The following is a 13,195-nucleotide window of genomic DNA, read 5'->3' on the forward strand; positions in this document are numbered from 1 at the left end:
AAGCAGATACAGATTCAAAACTTAGTGCAATAAATTAGGAAAAAAGGTTCCAGTCATGATATCAGAAAAAAATATTGAAAATGAAATTGTACTGTGTGACAATCCTTCTGGAGATGTAATGGAAATCTCAGTGGAGAACATCCCAGTAACTCTAGGCAGGGAGAAGGACCTGCCAAACAGAGATATTATTGTATGCAAAAGAAGAAAAATGGCTACTATAAAATAAAGCACACTCCCAAGAGCATCTGTGGTGTCTAAGGATCTGATTTCCAACCTGGTACATCAGCTTCTGGGAATTACATCAGATGTTTTCAGAGAAGAAATAGTTTGTTTTGGAAAAGTTTTTCTTGTTATGTAAGCAAACTGTGAATAACGAGTGATTATTGTACCCAGCAGAAAAAATAGATTGTGAAGTTCATTGGAAATACAGTCTAAGTTTTTCCAAGTGACCACTAAAAAGTATGGTATAATTTGTGACTAAATGCTTTGCATCATGCCACCTGCTTCCAACTAATCACTGAAGAAAAGATTCATCAATATTAAAAATAGCAGATCCTCCCCTTACAGATGGAACAGTCACTTGAGTTTGTTTTTAATGCTTTGACATAGGAAACATGCTGAAAAAGGAATTCATACAAACAGATTTTATTTCTGGATTTTTTTCAGGATTTTCATTATTTTCAGAATGCTTTGGATACAGGAAATGCAATCCACGAACATGGGCTGTAGATGAACACTGGCACATAGTAATTCATATCCTGACTTTTTATTTGCTGGCTTTTTTAGCAAGGGTACTACAGTGAAGGAACTGACTTAAAATCAACATACACCCACAATCAACTTAAGCATGTTCATACAGAGGTTTTCACCATTTAAAAGTATTTGTTTAAGTTACTCCATTGCAGTACAAGCATTTAGCACAAGCTATAGAATGCTCTCCCTCTTTTTCCACAGGCTGGGAAATGGAGTGAGTAGAAGAGCCTTTAACTCACAGAAACTGCCAAGCATAAAGACGCCCATCACCTTTAACATGGAGAGACTGATAAACCATTTATTTTACGCTCATCAGCATTTTCAACCTGCTTTACACACACAGACATCTCACTGTAAACACCCCCTACCAAATGCCATAAAACCCCGCTAAATCACTTCTCTCATGTAAGACTTTACTAGGCAGCAAAGAGAATTGATGCCAGCCCTGCCACATACTCAGCTCTGGATAAAACCTGCTCATATTAGAAAGCCTGTGGATTTCCTATCTCTTGGGAGATCCTGTTGACTGTTACAGGTCTATTTGCACAACAAAGCAGCAAGCTGAAAACAAGCCTTCTCTGAGTATGTAGAATCCAGTGCTCACCACAGCAGAAAATCAAAAACTTGATTTTAAGGCATCTTTGTCATGACTTAGTCACAGGTCAGGAAAGGTCTCCACAACATGTGCTACTGGGTTTTTTCCTGTTCTGGTCTATTCCACAAAAAGAGTTCCAGACCCCACAACTGAGGCATCCATCTAAATGTTTTAAATAATTTTAAGACTTGCATAAAGAAGTACATTATAACTCTTCCACTCACAGTCTCTGAAACACTTGCTTTTTCACTGGTTTTCACAATCAAGCTGTATCCAAATATGAAATGCTATTTTGGATGCTTTGATTTCCATATTGCAAAAAGCCAGCTTTCCTTCCTAGGAAAGCTGCACATTGACTGCCTGCATTAACAGCCTGCAGACAGCACAAGCAGGCTCACCTCTCCCAAGACACTCCCACCATTCCAGGTGCACCTGCAGAAGGTGTCACTATTTAAAGACTCCTGAGGTGCTTATCTGGCACAGTGGGGTAGGTTATTTTGTGGGTGGGTTAGGAACAAAGCCGTGAACAAGGTGCGCTGAAAGAAAACCCTCTTGTGATCCAAAGGTGCCTAAATTCATTGTTAGCATGAATATAAGCAAGATAAAGTTCCAGTCTTTCATGGGGGAGTGCACCCAGCAGTTATCAAAAGCAATGGGCAAACCAGGATAGGTAAGTCTAGATGCTCAGATGTTTTCCTTATTTAGTCAGCTGTGCCTATGCAATTAGCTATTTTTCAGTGACAGACAAACTAATATACCTCATCTATATATACATACCTAATATACCTCACCAGTATTTAGTCTTCTCTCTGTACAAATATCAAATATGTTTGCTGTAGCTTAGCTCTGTTGAGATCTCAAAACAAAGTATTTAAACTAGCTTTGTGTATGATGGTACTCCATGTAGGTCAAGGTGTTGGATGTGGGGGGGTATATATACATAGGTATCTCCGTGAGTGCTTCTTAAGAATCTAGCTGACTGAAGTAAGCCTCGCCCCCTAACTTTCTTGCTGGATACATGCTTGTTATCTGCCACCAAATTGCCTGTAGTCTAGTGGTTACAGCTGAAGGAAAAAAATAAGGTATTCAGCTTGCTTGGACACACAGTAAAAACACCCATGTGACATCCTACTACCTGTAGTCAAAGCACCAGAATAAAATCTGTCTGCTGCTTTTATTACCAGACTGAGGGATTTTTACCTACCAAAACCCATGGCAATATGCTACTGACATGAAGTAATGAGATACTGTCATTAAGGGCCTTATAGGGTTTTATAAGGCTTTTATTTTCTTAATTAATCCTGAAAGGTCACTGGTCACTTTATCAGTTGTTTACTGAAGGCTGTTGATGAATATGAAAAACAAAGTGAAAGCTGCTCTTATAGCTTATAACTCCTAAAGCTATAGAGCTTACAGCTCTACAACATGAGTTACTCCTCAGCTGCTGTGGTAGCAGTGACTTAAGTGAATCAGCTATAGATTTGTAGCAGAGCTTGGTGAAGTACCCTTTCTACATATTCACTAGCAAATGAGCATTTTCAAAACATGTTTCTTATATTATTTTTGGGAGTTATGCTTTGAAACAATAGAAAGAATGAAGGTCTGGTGCCTACAGAAAGGGTACTGAGGGTTCCCCAGCAAACATTTCTCTGTGCACTGGGACACCTGAAGTTCTTGAGCAGATCTTTGCTCCTCATAGAAATAAAATGCTCTGAAATGGTAGTCACCCTGAACTACTTTAAGATAGCAATAGAGATCTCTGAACCCTTTAGCAATTGTTTGATAACTGCTGCAGGTGGAAGTGTCCTGAGAAGGGAAGAAGAGGGGGGGAAATGGACCTAAAATTAAAAACCAAGTGGGATAACTGAAAATATTAGAACAAAATTTGGAATGTCTTAAAAATGGTAAGAAGAAAATTGTGAGCAGCTGGCATGGTTTTGTCAAAATTAGGAATGTTTTAAATAGTCCCACATTAGTGTCTTACACTCAGACCTAGTCAGCACTTCCAGTAATGACCCAGTGGACTGAAACGTGCAGATGACAATAGCTTGTATGCACAGGAGACAGAGTAAGGATTCAAGAAGGTAGTAAGAGGTATCCTCTCAAATCATGAAGCTTTCCTTCAATAGCCAATTAACAAGTCAAACTGCACAAAAGACAAATAATAATTAACCAGAGCAAAGGATTTTAGGAGCTATTATGAGTTACAACACAAATAAGAGTTAAGACAATGCTTGGAAGCAGGGGAATTTCAATTCTGTTGTGTGCAAGTTAGAAGTAAGCCTCAGCAGGAGCACTTCATTCAGCCTCAGGCCCTTTACTTTGAGAAAGAGGTAGGCAGATTACTGATGCACCAAAGGAACAATGTTAAAGAAATAAGAGACTATAAGCATCAACAAATATTCTGGCTCTTCTAGGAGAGAAGGCTGAAGAGGGAGGCTATTATGAAAGCGATGGGAGTATTTTTATTTTTTTCCTTCCTCAGTGGCATAAGGCAGGAAGTAGCCAGCTTAACTCGCAGCAAGATTTCAGCTAGTTCTTGGAGGAAAATTCTTAAAGTTTCTGTGACTTCATTCAGGTTCTGCATTGGACTTGCACAATGGATCGCACCAGTAGTGGGACAGTTAACAGTACTGACATTTCTTTGACCAACTAGAAATTCTCAGCTCAGCATTGATACTAGAATATTTATATTTGCTGTTGTATGGCTATAGACTTTAAAACACAATTGTATGTGGTTGGATGTTCTCACCAAATTGATTTGATGTCAAGTTAAAAAGCCAGTTGACCTGGAGAAGCCTCGTTCTACCGTGTCTCTTCCAGGAAGATTGTTTGTATGATAAAGGGGGCGCCTCTCTCTGTAGGGACAGTAATGGAGCACTATGCAATCAGCCAGTCTCATTAAACTTGTAGGAAATCAATCTCTGCCAAATTCGACCAAAGTTAGTTATCTCAGGGAATAGTGAGAAGCATGGTTTAGGCTTGTATAAGCCTCATCCCCACAGAAAGCAGGCTTAACTGTAAACAGGAGGTAAGGGGATTTTTTTTCCAACACATGCAGTAATATAATAAAATTCTTATGTAAAACTGATGTGTTCTATCCCTCTTGAAAAAAAAAAAAAAACAAAACAAAACAAAGCAACAAACTTTTTTTTATCAGTCTAGCAAACAAATACTTGCTGTTGGAGGGGGTGAGGGGGTGTCAGCTGGTGGTTCTTGCATAACACCTCCTGAATATAAAGCTAGAGGCCAGGGCTGGGATGCAGCTGGAACAGGTTTGTGCAGCCGCGTGGAAGGGATATGTAATGGGACTTAGAAATGTACAGGGAACAACAAAGAGATTTTTTTGAAGAGGACATGCAAGCTCTTCGTGACAAAGGAGGTAATAGGAAAGGGAGAGTCTCTTAGTTATAACAGAGAAAGAAGGAAAGGATTAGGGTGGGCAGGAATGCAGAGCTTTCCTCTCGCAGGAAACTGTACCATTTGGAAAAAGAAATACTGATTTTTAATCAAGTAGTTCTTTTCCTACTGGAAAAACTGTTTCAAACATCTTCAAACTGCTTTACAAAGAAAATAATGCTGGTTAACACTTCAATTTGATTCTTTCTTTTTAAATAATAATCTGCTTCTGGGGTAGATGTTAAAGGCATATGTGTTCCTACATTTGGCATAACGTTGATAGCACTGGGTGTCCAGCCAGGGGAGAACAGGGCCAGGCAAGTGGCACCTCAGCAGGATCTCCTTGGCTTATCCTGTACTGCTGTGGTCTGATGCACCCTTGCACCCAAACAAGCTGTAAGTGATGGCCAAGACTAATTACCCAGACAACTCCTGGTACTCAGGCTAGCTTGTTTTACCAAGAGGGTTAATTGCTGCTGAGTTCCAATGATGCGCTGCTAATAAACGTGGGTAAGAACAGAACAGAAGTCAGATGGATGCCAAAGGAACTGATCCCTGGATTCCCCAGTGTGTGGATCTGACACTGTGTATTAGCAGCAGGGAAAATTGCAGGCTGGTCATTAATATTAACATAGATACTTTCTATTTTTCCTGCTGGCAAGAACAAAAGTAGGATTAGGCTGTATTTTGTTTAATGAGGGGTATGTTGATTTAGACCTTTGCTGTGTCAGTTCACATTTACCTCAGCAGGGAAGACTGCAGCAAGAGCCAGTGAGGTGCAAAATCTCTCTGGAACGTAGTGCGGCAGCAATGCAATTGCACACCCCCACTCGCACCTGACCTTCCGGCACAGGCAAAGAGCACCGGTGGCTCAGGGGAGGTTCTGGAGGTATTGCAGGTCACCGAGCTCTTGGAGCACCTGAACTTTCTACCCAAAATTCAAAGTCAATAAAGATGTTACTATAGGGTTCTCCTTCCAACAGTGTATCTGGGCTGAGCATCCAGAACCATCTTTTGGCAGGTAATTGGGCACACCGGAGCTGAAAGCTGCATTTATCTATAGTGCATGGTGTTTGCTGCAAGATCAGCAGCATTTGTCAGGCACTGAGCATTTATGCGATTCCCTCCTCTAGATCAATACCCATGCATGCCTCTTGCTCTATTTTGAATGTTTCAGCAGAGTCTGCTTACGTGGTGGACTCCAGATTACCCATCTGCTTTTGTTCTAGGCTTCTCTTATGTTTGGGTACCAAAGGAGAGTATCTGCTGCTGGCCAGCCACAAGCAGTCACTCAAGCCTGGGGATAGGCAGCCCAGCACACAAAGTGCAGTGGTTTCCCCTGCAACTGCCCTTACCCAGCCAGAGCAATTATTAGGAATCAAGACTCCAAAGCCTAAATAGTATGTCTTTTTACTGGCCCTTGACACAGCAGTGAGTGTCTTAGACTAGAATGCAAACCTGAACAGTAAGATGTCAACACATGAAAGCCTTGCACAGGGCAAGCAAGGTGTGGAGGAAAGACTTCAACGAGATGACAGGCAGGGAAGGATCTGTGCTGCAAGGTAATTTAGTAAGAACAAGAGTCAAGCTATTTGTGTTTTAGTGAAAAGCATCTCCAAGTGTGTGGGACTGCTTTTTTGTGCTGCTATTGCTTTTAGTTAAGAATAAAGCCAGTCTGCAATAGGTGAAAGAATTGTGATGGCAATGCCTGTTCCCAAATGCTATTCATAGGAATATGGTTGTATTTCATACCTTCTCGTCTTCGTGACTTGCAGGAAAATATTTAGGAAGCCTGGAAGTGGAATGAAGTACATGCAGGAGAATTTCAAAAATGTAACTGATAGGCATGCATCTATTTTCACTGCAGTTTAGGTACACAAATACCTTCCTGGATTTTCAAAACTTTTCTTAATACGGCATAGGAAAATAATACACCTTTTTTCTTCCAACAGTATCTACCAATACAGATCTCTCCTGATCTGGTGATGTCCATTGGTGGTTCCACAGACCCCTGTGCTATGTGCTTTCTCTACAGTATTGACAAAATAGGGGAGCGAGAGAACAAGGTCTACTCCAGATTGCTTTGTGACCTGCTGAACAAACAGCTGAAACACTCGCCTCTGTGTCTTGTTGCAGGAACACCCTGGCCAGCCTGCAGCACCCTGCTCTCAGCAGCTAATGGTGTCTGTGTTCCCTTTCAGAATCTTTGTCAGTTTCTCTGACATCAGTGCTGGCAATGTAAGCTGGAACAACACCACCTTTGCTCGAGGTGCCCCTAGGTGGTTAACAGCTTATTCCTGAACCTTCACCGTGTTTTGTCAGTACTGCAGTTCTCATCATGTTACTGGTATCTGGCACAAATGCAAAAGGCAGTGGTACCCTAATCACTGCTACCCATTACTGTTTTAACATCTTATCTGCTGCTTAAATAAAAGTAAAAATCCAGCAGGACCCTTATGACTGGGACTGTCTTGTTAAGCTGGAAAGGCCTGTGGCTGAGATGGAAGGTGCCTTTTCAAAATACTCTTAACAGAAGCTTTTGTCTTTTTTTTTAAAACAGTTTAATCTTGTGCGTGAAGATGAATGCTCCATTTGGATATGCCTTAGCCCTCTTCATGTTCAACATCCTGGCCAAATTTAAGTAGAACTATCTTGACCTAATTTCAAAATACATTTCAGTCAATAATTGTGGCTATCAATGTGGCATACAGACCTCCCTTTAAAAGGAGGAAAGACATGACTGTCTCTCTTTAAAAGGGTTGGATTGCAGTCTGGGTCCTCCTTAGATCTACACTACATGGATATCTAGCTGCTTAGCAGAAAAACTTGTGCTGTCAGTCTCCCAGGGCTCAGTATAGACAGAGGGAGTGAGTGGAAAAACCCACTGTTCACTGTTCTGCCCTCCCCTTTTCATCCACTGAACAATTTGCAGTGACAGTGAAGATTAGAGCACAGCTCAAAATGAGACAGAGGCACAGTGAGCCATTCCCAGAGGCCGAAAGTGGTGAATTAACTATGAAAGGAAGATTTACATACAAATATTTAAGCCCTGGGTCAGCTAAGATTATTTGTTTCGAAAGTACAATAGAAAGATTGAGTACAGGTACGTTTCCTGAATCTCCAAAGTCAGGTGTATCAAGACTTTTTATCGGGAAGAACAAACCCATCTCACCCTATTCTGAGCTCTGTTGTGAGCATCCCATTTTGCCCCTATCGCAGCCTGCTTTGTAACCAGTCTTTAAAAACAAGCCTGTACCTCAACCTGCAAAAATGCTTTGTTGGGATAAAAAATTAAAACTGCTTTGGTGAATCAAAGCAGCACAGCCAACAAAGCAATGTGCTACTTGGCCTCTAAATACAGTATGTCTTACTAAATGCTGTCCACTCCACTTAAAGCATGTGGAGCTGCCCATTGAGGAAGGAAGACATGACCTGAGGTAGGTATTCTCTTGACATAATGGCTGCAAAGCCCCTAAGCACAGCAGGACCTTCCATGGGGCTTTTCTTCTCCAGAAATCTGCCTGCCTTCTTCATACACTTACTGAAAGAATGCTGCCTCTGCCTGTTCTTAGAGCCACAGCACCAGCATTCTCTGATGTTCTCCCGGCTCCTCCTCCCTGGTCCAGTTGCTCTGTGCTCAGGTTTTGACTGTGATGCAGTTGGATATGTACAACTGCAACCCATGAATGCCCCAGCACTGCTATTTGCAGTCAGCCTCCAGGAAAGGCTTCAGACTGCCCCACATAATTTCTGAAGCCTTTCTATGCTAGGTGCTTTCAGAGTTCTTAGAGCTGCCAGACCTTGAAATGTGTGCTCCTATGGTATCTTATGACATAATTACAATTAAGACCACCACCACTTGCTAACAATCCTTATGCTCCCTAACAGGGAACATAAAACTGCCTCTGTCTCTGGCACATCATTAGAATGCTCTTTGGTATATTTATGTAACACATTTTACTTTTCATTTTCCTCTTAGACACATTTCTTTGTTTTCATATTTCAATCACAAACAATTGTGTTTTAAAACAGATGCTCTCCATCCAGGAAATGTACTATGAATGCATGAGTGTCGAGCAATCACTTGAGGGAGAGGTGTGTACAAGTACACTGGTATTTGGTTAACTTCTAAAAATGCATCTTTAGAAGCTATAAAAATGTATACACTGCTTTTTCCTTAGTCAAAGAGGCAAAGGAGAATGAAACTGCAAATGTCTCTCTATTGTGTGACAGTATGGTGAGGGTCTGACACTTTGGGCCTGGCAGGCCGCAGTGCACACTTATGGTGATATGCTTTCCAATTTTTCTCTCTGCACTGACAGAATTCTCACCCCACCCACATCCCTGCAACGAATCTGTGAGGCAGGAAGGTGGGAGGAGTGAGTGGTACTACACAATGGCAAGGAGCTGAGGATATCAAAGGAAAGAAATGCATCTTCAGTTCTTAAGGAAGTGCACCAGTTCTCAGCGGTTTAGCCTGTGCCACTCCAGAGCGATCCCATACAACACCATCCTTTATTATTCTTTCAGGGCTATGTGTGTTCACACGTGTAACATGTACATATGGTTGAGTTTTCTAGCAGCAGCAAGCGGTGCTGGGACCTTGTTAAAAATTAACATGTGCTTGATTCCTGTGTGTGAAATGTCTGTGTGGAGGGCTCTGGGCCTGATCCTCTTGAGCCTTCCTATGAGTCATTTCAAGCAGAGCTGCGCTGCAGCCACGGTGGTGTAAGAGGGAGAGTGGGGAGTCATGCCCTCTGCAGCCTACGTGCATCGCATCACATAGCCCAGCATGCGGCTCATCTCTCAGGCTGCCTCTCGCCTCCGAATAGACACACCCCATTTCATTTCTAAGTAAAGAAAGATTACTTCTGCCTATATGATGTGAAAATGAGGATGCTGAGGAATAACAGAATACTTTCAACTTGACTGAAAAACGTTAGAGTCATTAACATGCCAGTAAGTCAGCCGGTTCTGCTTACATCGTGTTAAAGCTATGCACACAGTTAAAACGCAAACCGCACAAATGTGCCTTTATCTTGCAAAAGAAAAAAAATCCCTTCGGAGCAAGGGCAAGTATCCTTTTTTGCAACTGCCGAACTAGGGCCTTTTTGGCCCTGATCCTGCAAGAGCCGGTGGGAGTGCTACACGCGCTGACACCAGGTTATGTATGAACTGCCCAGGACTCAGCTCCAGGGCGGAGCCTACAATATACCCCCCAAAGAAACGCTCCATGGTAGTAACAAAGCAAAGGAATAACAGCGGAAAGGGGGGAGAGTTCCGGCGGGGAGGCTGCCGCGGGAGGGACGCCGTAATCCGCAGCCAGGGCAGCAGATTGAGGAGGCAGTCTCCCCCCCGCCCCTCCCCCCGGCCCTCCTCCCTCCCCGCCGGGCGCGGCCCCTTTAAGGCCGGCGCGGCCCCGCGTGCACTAAAAGCACCGCCGCCACCGCCTCGCTCCACTGTGCAGCCGCCGCTCCCGCCACACCGTTCGGTTCCCGCCGCCGGCCCCGCCGCCCCCCATTGCCGCCACCATGCCCATGTTCGCCATCCAGACCAACGTCTGCAAGGACGCCGTGCCCGACAGCCTGCTGGGCGACCTCACCCAGCAGCTGGCCAAGGCCACCGGCAAGCCCGCGCAGGTGAGGACGGGCGGCGGGGCCGGTGCTGCCGGAGACGGGGGATCGGGGGCCGCCGGGAGCAGAGCCCGCCGCGGGATGGGGCCGGCGGGGCAGGGCTGGGAGCGTGGCGAGCACGTGTGCCGAGGGTCGGCGGGCCCGGTGCCGAGGGGAGGCCCCGGCGGGGCGGCCGCAGGGGTGCGCCGGGTCTCTCGGCCGTCAGAAGCAGGCGCCTGCGGGCACAGCGTGGCCGCGGGCCCCGCCGCACCAGGGGAAGGGCTGGTGTCCGTCCCGCCCGCCGTCCCCCGTGCCGGCAGTTCCCCGCGGGAGCCGTGGCGCGGTGGCAGGCCTCCCTCTGCCTGCGCTGCTGCCCTTCCCTAGGCCCGGCGGCCATCAGCCGGGCCGCCCGGCGCAGCAGCCTGACCCACAAGGAGCTCTTGTGCTCACGTAGCTACGGCGGCGGAGACTTGTCAGCGCTCCTGCCCAGGAATCGGGGCTTCAGCCGCGGAGCTGTGCTTCCGGCACGTTTGGGGGAAGGGGCTGGTGTCTGCCCGGCCAGCGAGCCTGGCAAAGCCAAGTCACAGATACCGAGCTCTCCTCCGGGCTGTTCCCGCTTACCCCGCGGTCGGATGCGGCCCTCTTGGGCCAAAACGCTGCAGCCTGAGAAGTCCCGGCCCAGTAAGGCTGAATTGCAGACAGGCTCTTAGACAGGCCCGGTGGCTCTGTCAGTGATTTGAGGGCTTTTATCTCCAGCCACGGTGCCTCTCCCCCCATGCATTGGTGGGGCTGTGGCAGGCAGGAGTGTGCCTTTTACCTGCGGCTTTGCCCAAGCACAACCTTTGTCCCTAAAGCTGAGGGGATCCCTGAGCATGCACAGCCGTGCCGCCCGTGTGGGCTGCAGCGACTTGAGCCGTTAATGCTTCCCCAGAGGCTGGGAAGGGTGCAGAGGGCGAGCTGCCTGAGCCCAGAACACAACTGTGCTGCTTAAGTTGGTAGGTAAAGCAAGTTTGCATTGAGAGGGAAGGTCTGACCTGCTGTAACTGTGTTCTCCTACTGCAGTACATAGCTGTGCACATCGTACCTGATCAGATGATGTCCTTCGGGGGCTCCACTGATCCCTGCGCGCTCTGCAGCCTTTACAGCATCGGCAAAATAGGAGGGCAGCAGAACAAGACTTACACCAAGCTGCTGTGTGATCTCATCTCTAAGCACTTGCATGTATCTGCAGACAGGTGAGGCTGGGACACAGTTTTAACCTTATTTATCTGGCTTTCTGAAATTACTTTGACAAGATTGTTTAAAAATACAGCAAGCCAGGAATAAGTCCATGTGACTGAGAAAATAGCAAGTGCTCATCTGCGGTGTTTTCATGTCCAGTTAAGAGTTTAATGACTACATCTTTCCCTTGAGCCCTCTGTTAAATGGCTTCCTGTTCTCAGAGTAGGGAAAAATACCAGAGGACTGACAAGTGGTACAGCTTGCCTCTCAGGTGTGATGTCTTGTCCTCTGGTGATGGGAGGCTGAAAGCATGATGGAGGAGCATTAACAGGCTGGAACTGAAAGAACAAGTGGAAACCAGCAGGCTGTGAATGGTTCCCTCACAGGCAGTGGAGCCTTGGGGGGAGTGTCTGTGTGCAGCTGCTATTGGTTGGGAGGCAGAAGTGCAGAGCTGACCCTGAGGGCCTGCTTGGCTTTCGTGGGGCTGCTGGTCTGTTTGCCACGTGTGAAGGACTGCAGTGCTCAGAAACAAAAGGTTTTGATCTTTGGAAATTCTTGACAGGCTGCTAACCAAAAGCTGTCTGGTGTCTGAATGGTCCCAGACTGAAGAAGAGTTTGCACTGAAGACAAAGTGCAGTTCCAGGAACTCTGAGGAATATTGATTTTTCTGGATGTGTGCTGGAGAATTGAGCTAGGTTTCAGTAAAAATTAAGCTTGACATTTCTTCTGAGGAATAAGAAGTGCTGCCCCCTGTCCTGTTCTGTCTCACTCATAACTTACACAAATGAGTTAATGAAGTCATTGTTTGTGTCTTCCTGTGCCTCTTCTGCAGAGTGTACATCAACTACTTTGACATGAATGCTGCCAATGTGGGCTGGAATGGCTCCACCTTTGCGTAGAGCTCTCCCATCTGTCTGAAGAGGCTGCTCCTGGACCTACCCTGATCCTGCCCTGTAGCAGAGACCACCGCACAGATGGCCCCGTGTTGCATTTTGTGCGCTCTCACAGATTGATGGCTCCTTGCTAGTGTGTTTAAATATTGCTGCTTCAACATTCCTGTTTTCTCTGTGTAGAAAACAAATAAAGATTTAGAAGTAAACTGTGTGGTGTACTCTTTGGCAGGTTGGGGGTGGAGCTGGGCAATTGGTAACAACTGTTTCACTCTGCTAAAGCAAACAAAAGGAACACTTCAGGTTTGCTTTTATTCTCAGACATGGTATTTCACAGTAGGGTTAGACTGAGTGGCAGGTGGCTGACAGCACTCCATGGTGATTTTTTTGTTTGGTTTTTTTTACCTTGCTGGGCTTCAGAGGCTGTAGGTTCCTTTAGGACTTCTTGCAGCTCTGGGTTGGTGGGGCAGTGGGGGTTGTGCTGTAGGTGTTTTTTTTTTTTTCTTTCGTGTTCTCTGTTGCCACAGTGGAAGCAGCCCTTGGGCCAGGTCTGTGCCTGCAGCTTCAGGGATGGTTTTTTTTCTCTATTGACGTGCCACCTTTGTGGGGCCAAGCAAGGAAGGAGTGCTTTTGCTTGCTCAGTTGAAATGCTGCTACTCCCCCACCGCATACGCCACCGGCCCCCTTCAGACAGGCAGCCAGAGGTGGCCCTCAGCACTGCGGGT

General features: G+C 45.8%; 1 protein-coding gene across 1 annotated transcript; it reads left to right on the forward strand.

Moving 5' to 3' along the window:
• Positions 1-10,166: 10,166 nt before the first annotated feature.
• On the forward strand, positions 10,167-12,679 carry MIF (macrophage migration inhibitory factor). Its single transcript, XM_040604085.1, has 3 exons — positions 10,167-10,386; positions 11,422-11,594; positions 12,413-12,679. The coding sequence occupies exons 1-3, from the start codon at positions 10,279-10,281 to the stop codon at positions 12,477-12,479; spliced, it is 348 nt and encodes a 115-aa protein (XP_040460019.1). The 5' UTR covers positions 10,167-10,278; the 3' UTR covers positions 12,480-12,679.
• Positions 12,680-13,195: the final 516 nt, after the last annotated feature.

Source organism: Falco naumanni, chromosome 1 (assembly GCF_017639655.2).
Source record: "Falco naumanni isolate bFalNau1 chromosome 1, bFalNau1.pat, whole genome shotgun sequence".
Lineage (NCBI taxonomy): Eukaryota > Metazoa > Chordata > Aves > Falconiformes > Falconidae > Falco > Falco naumanni.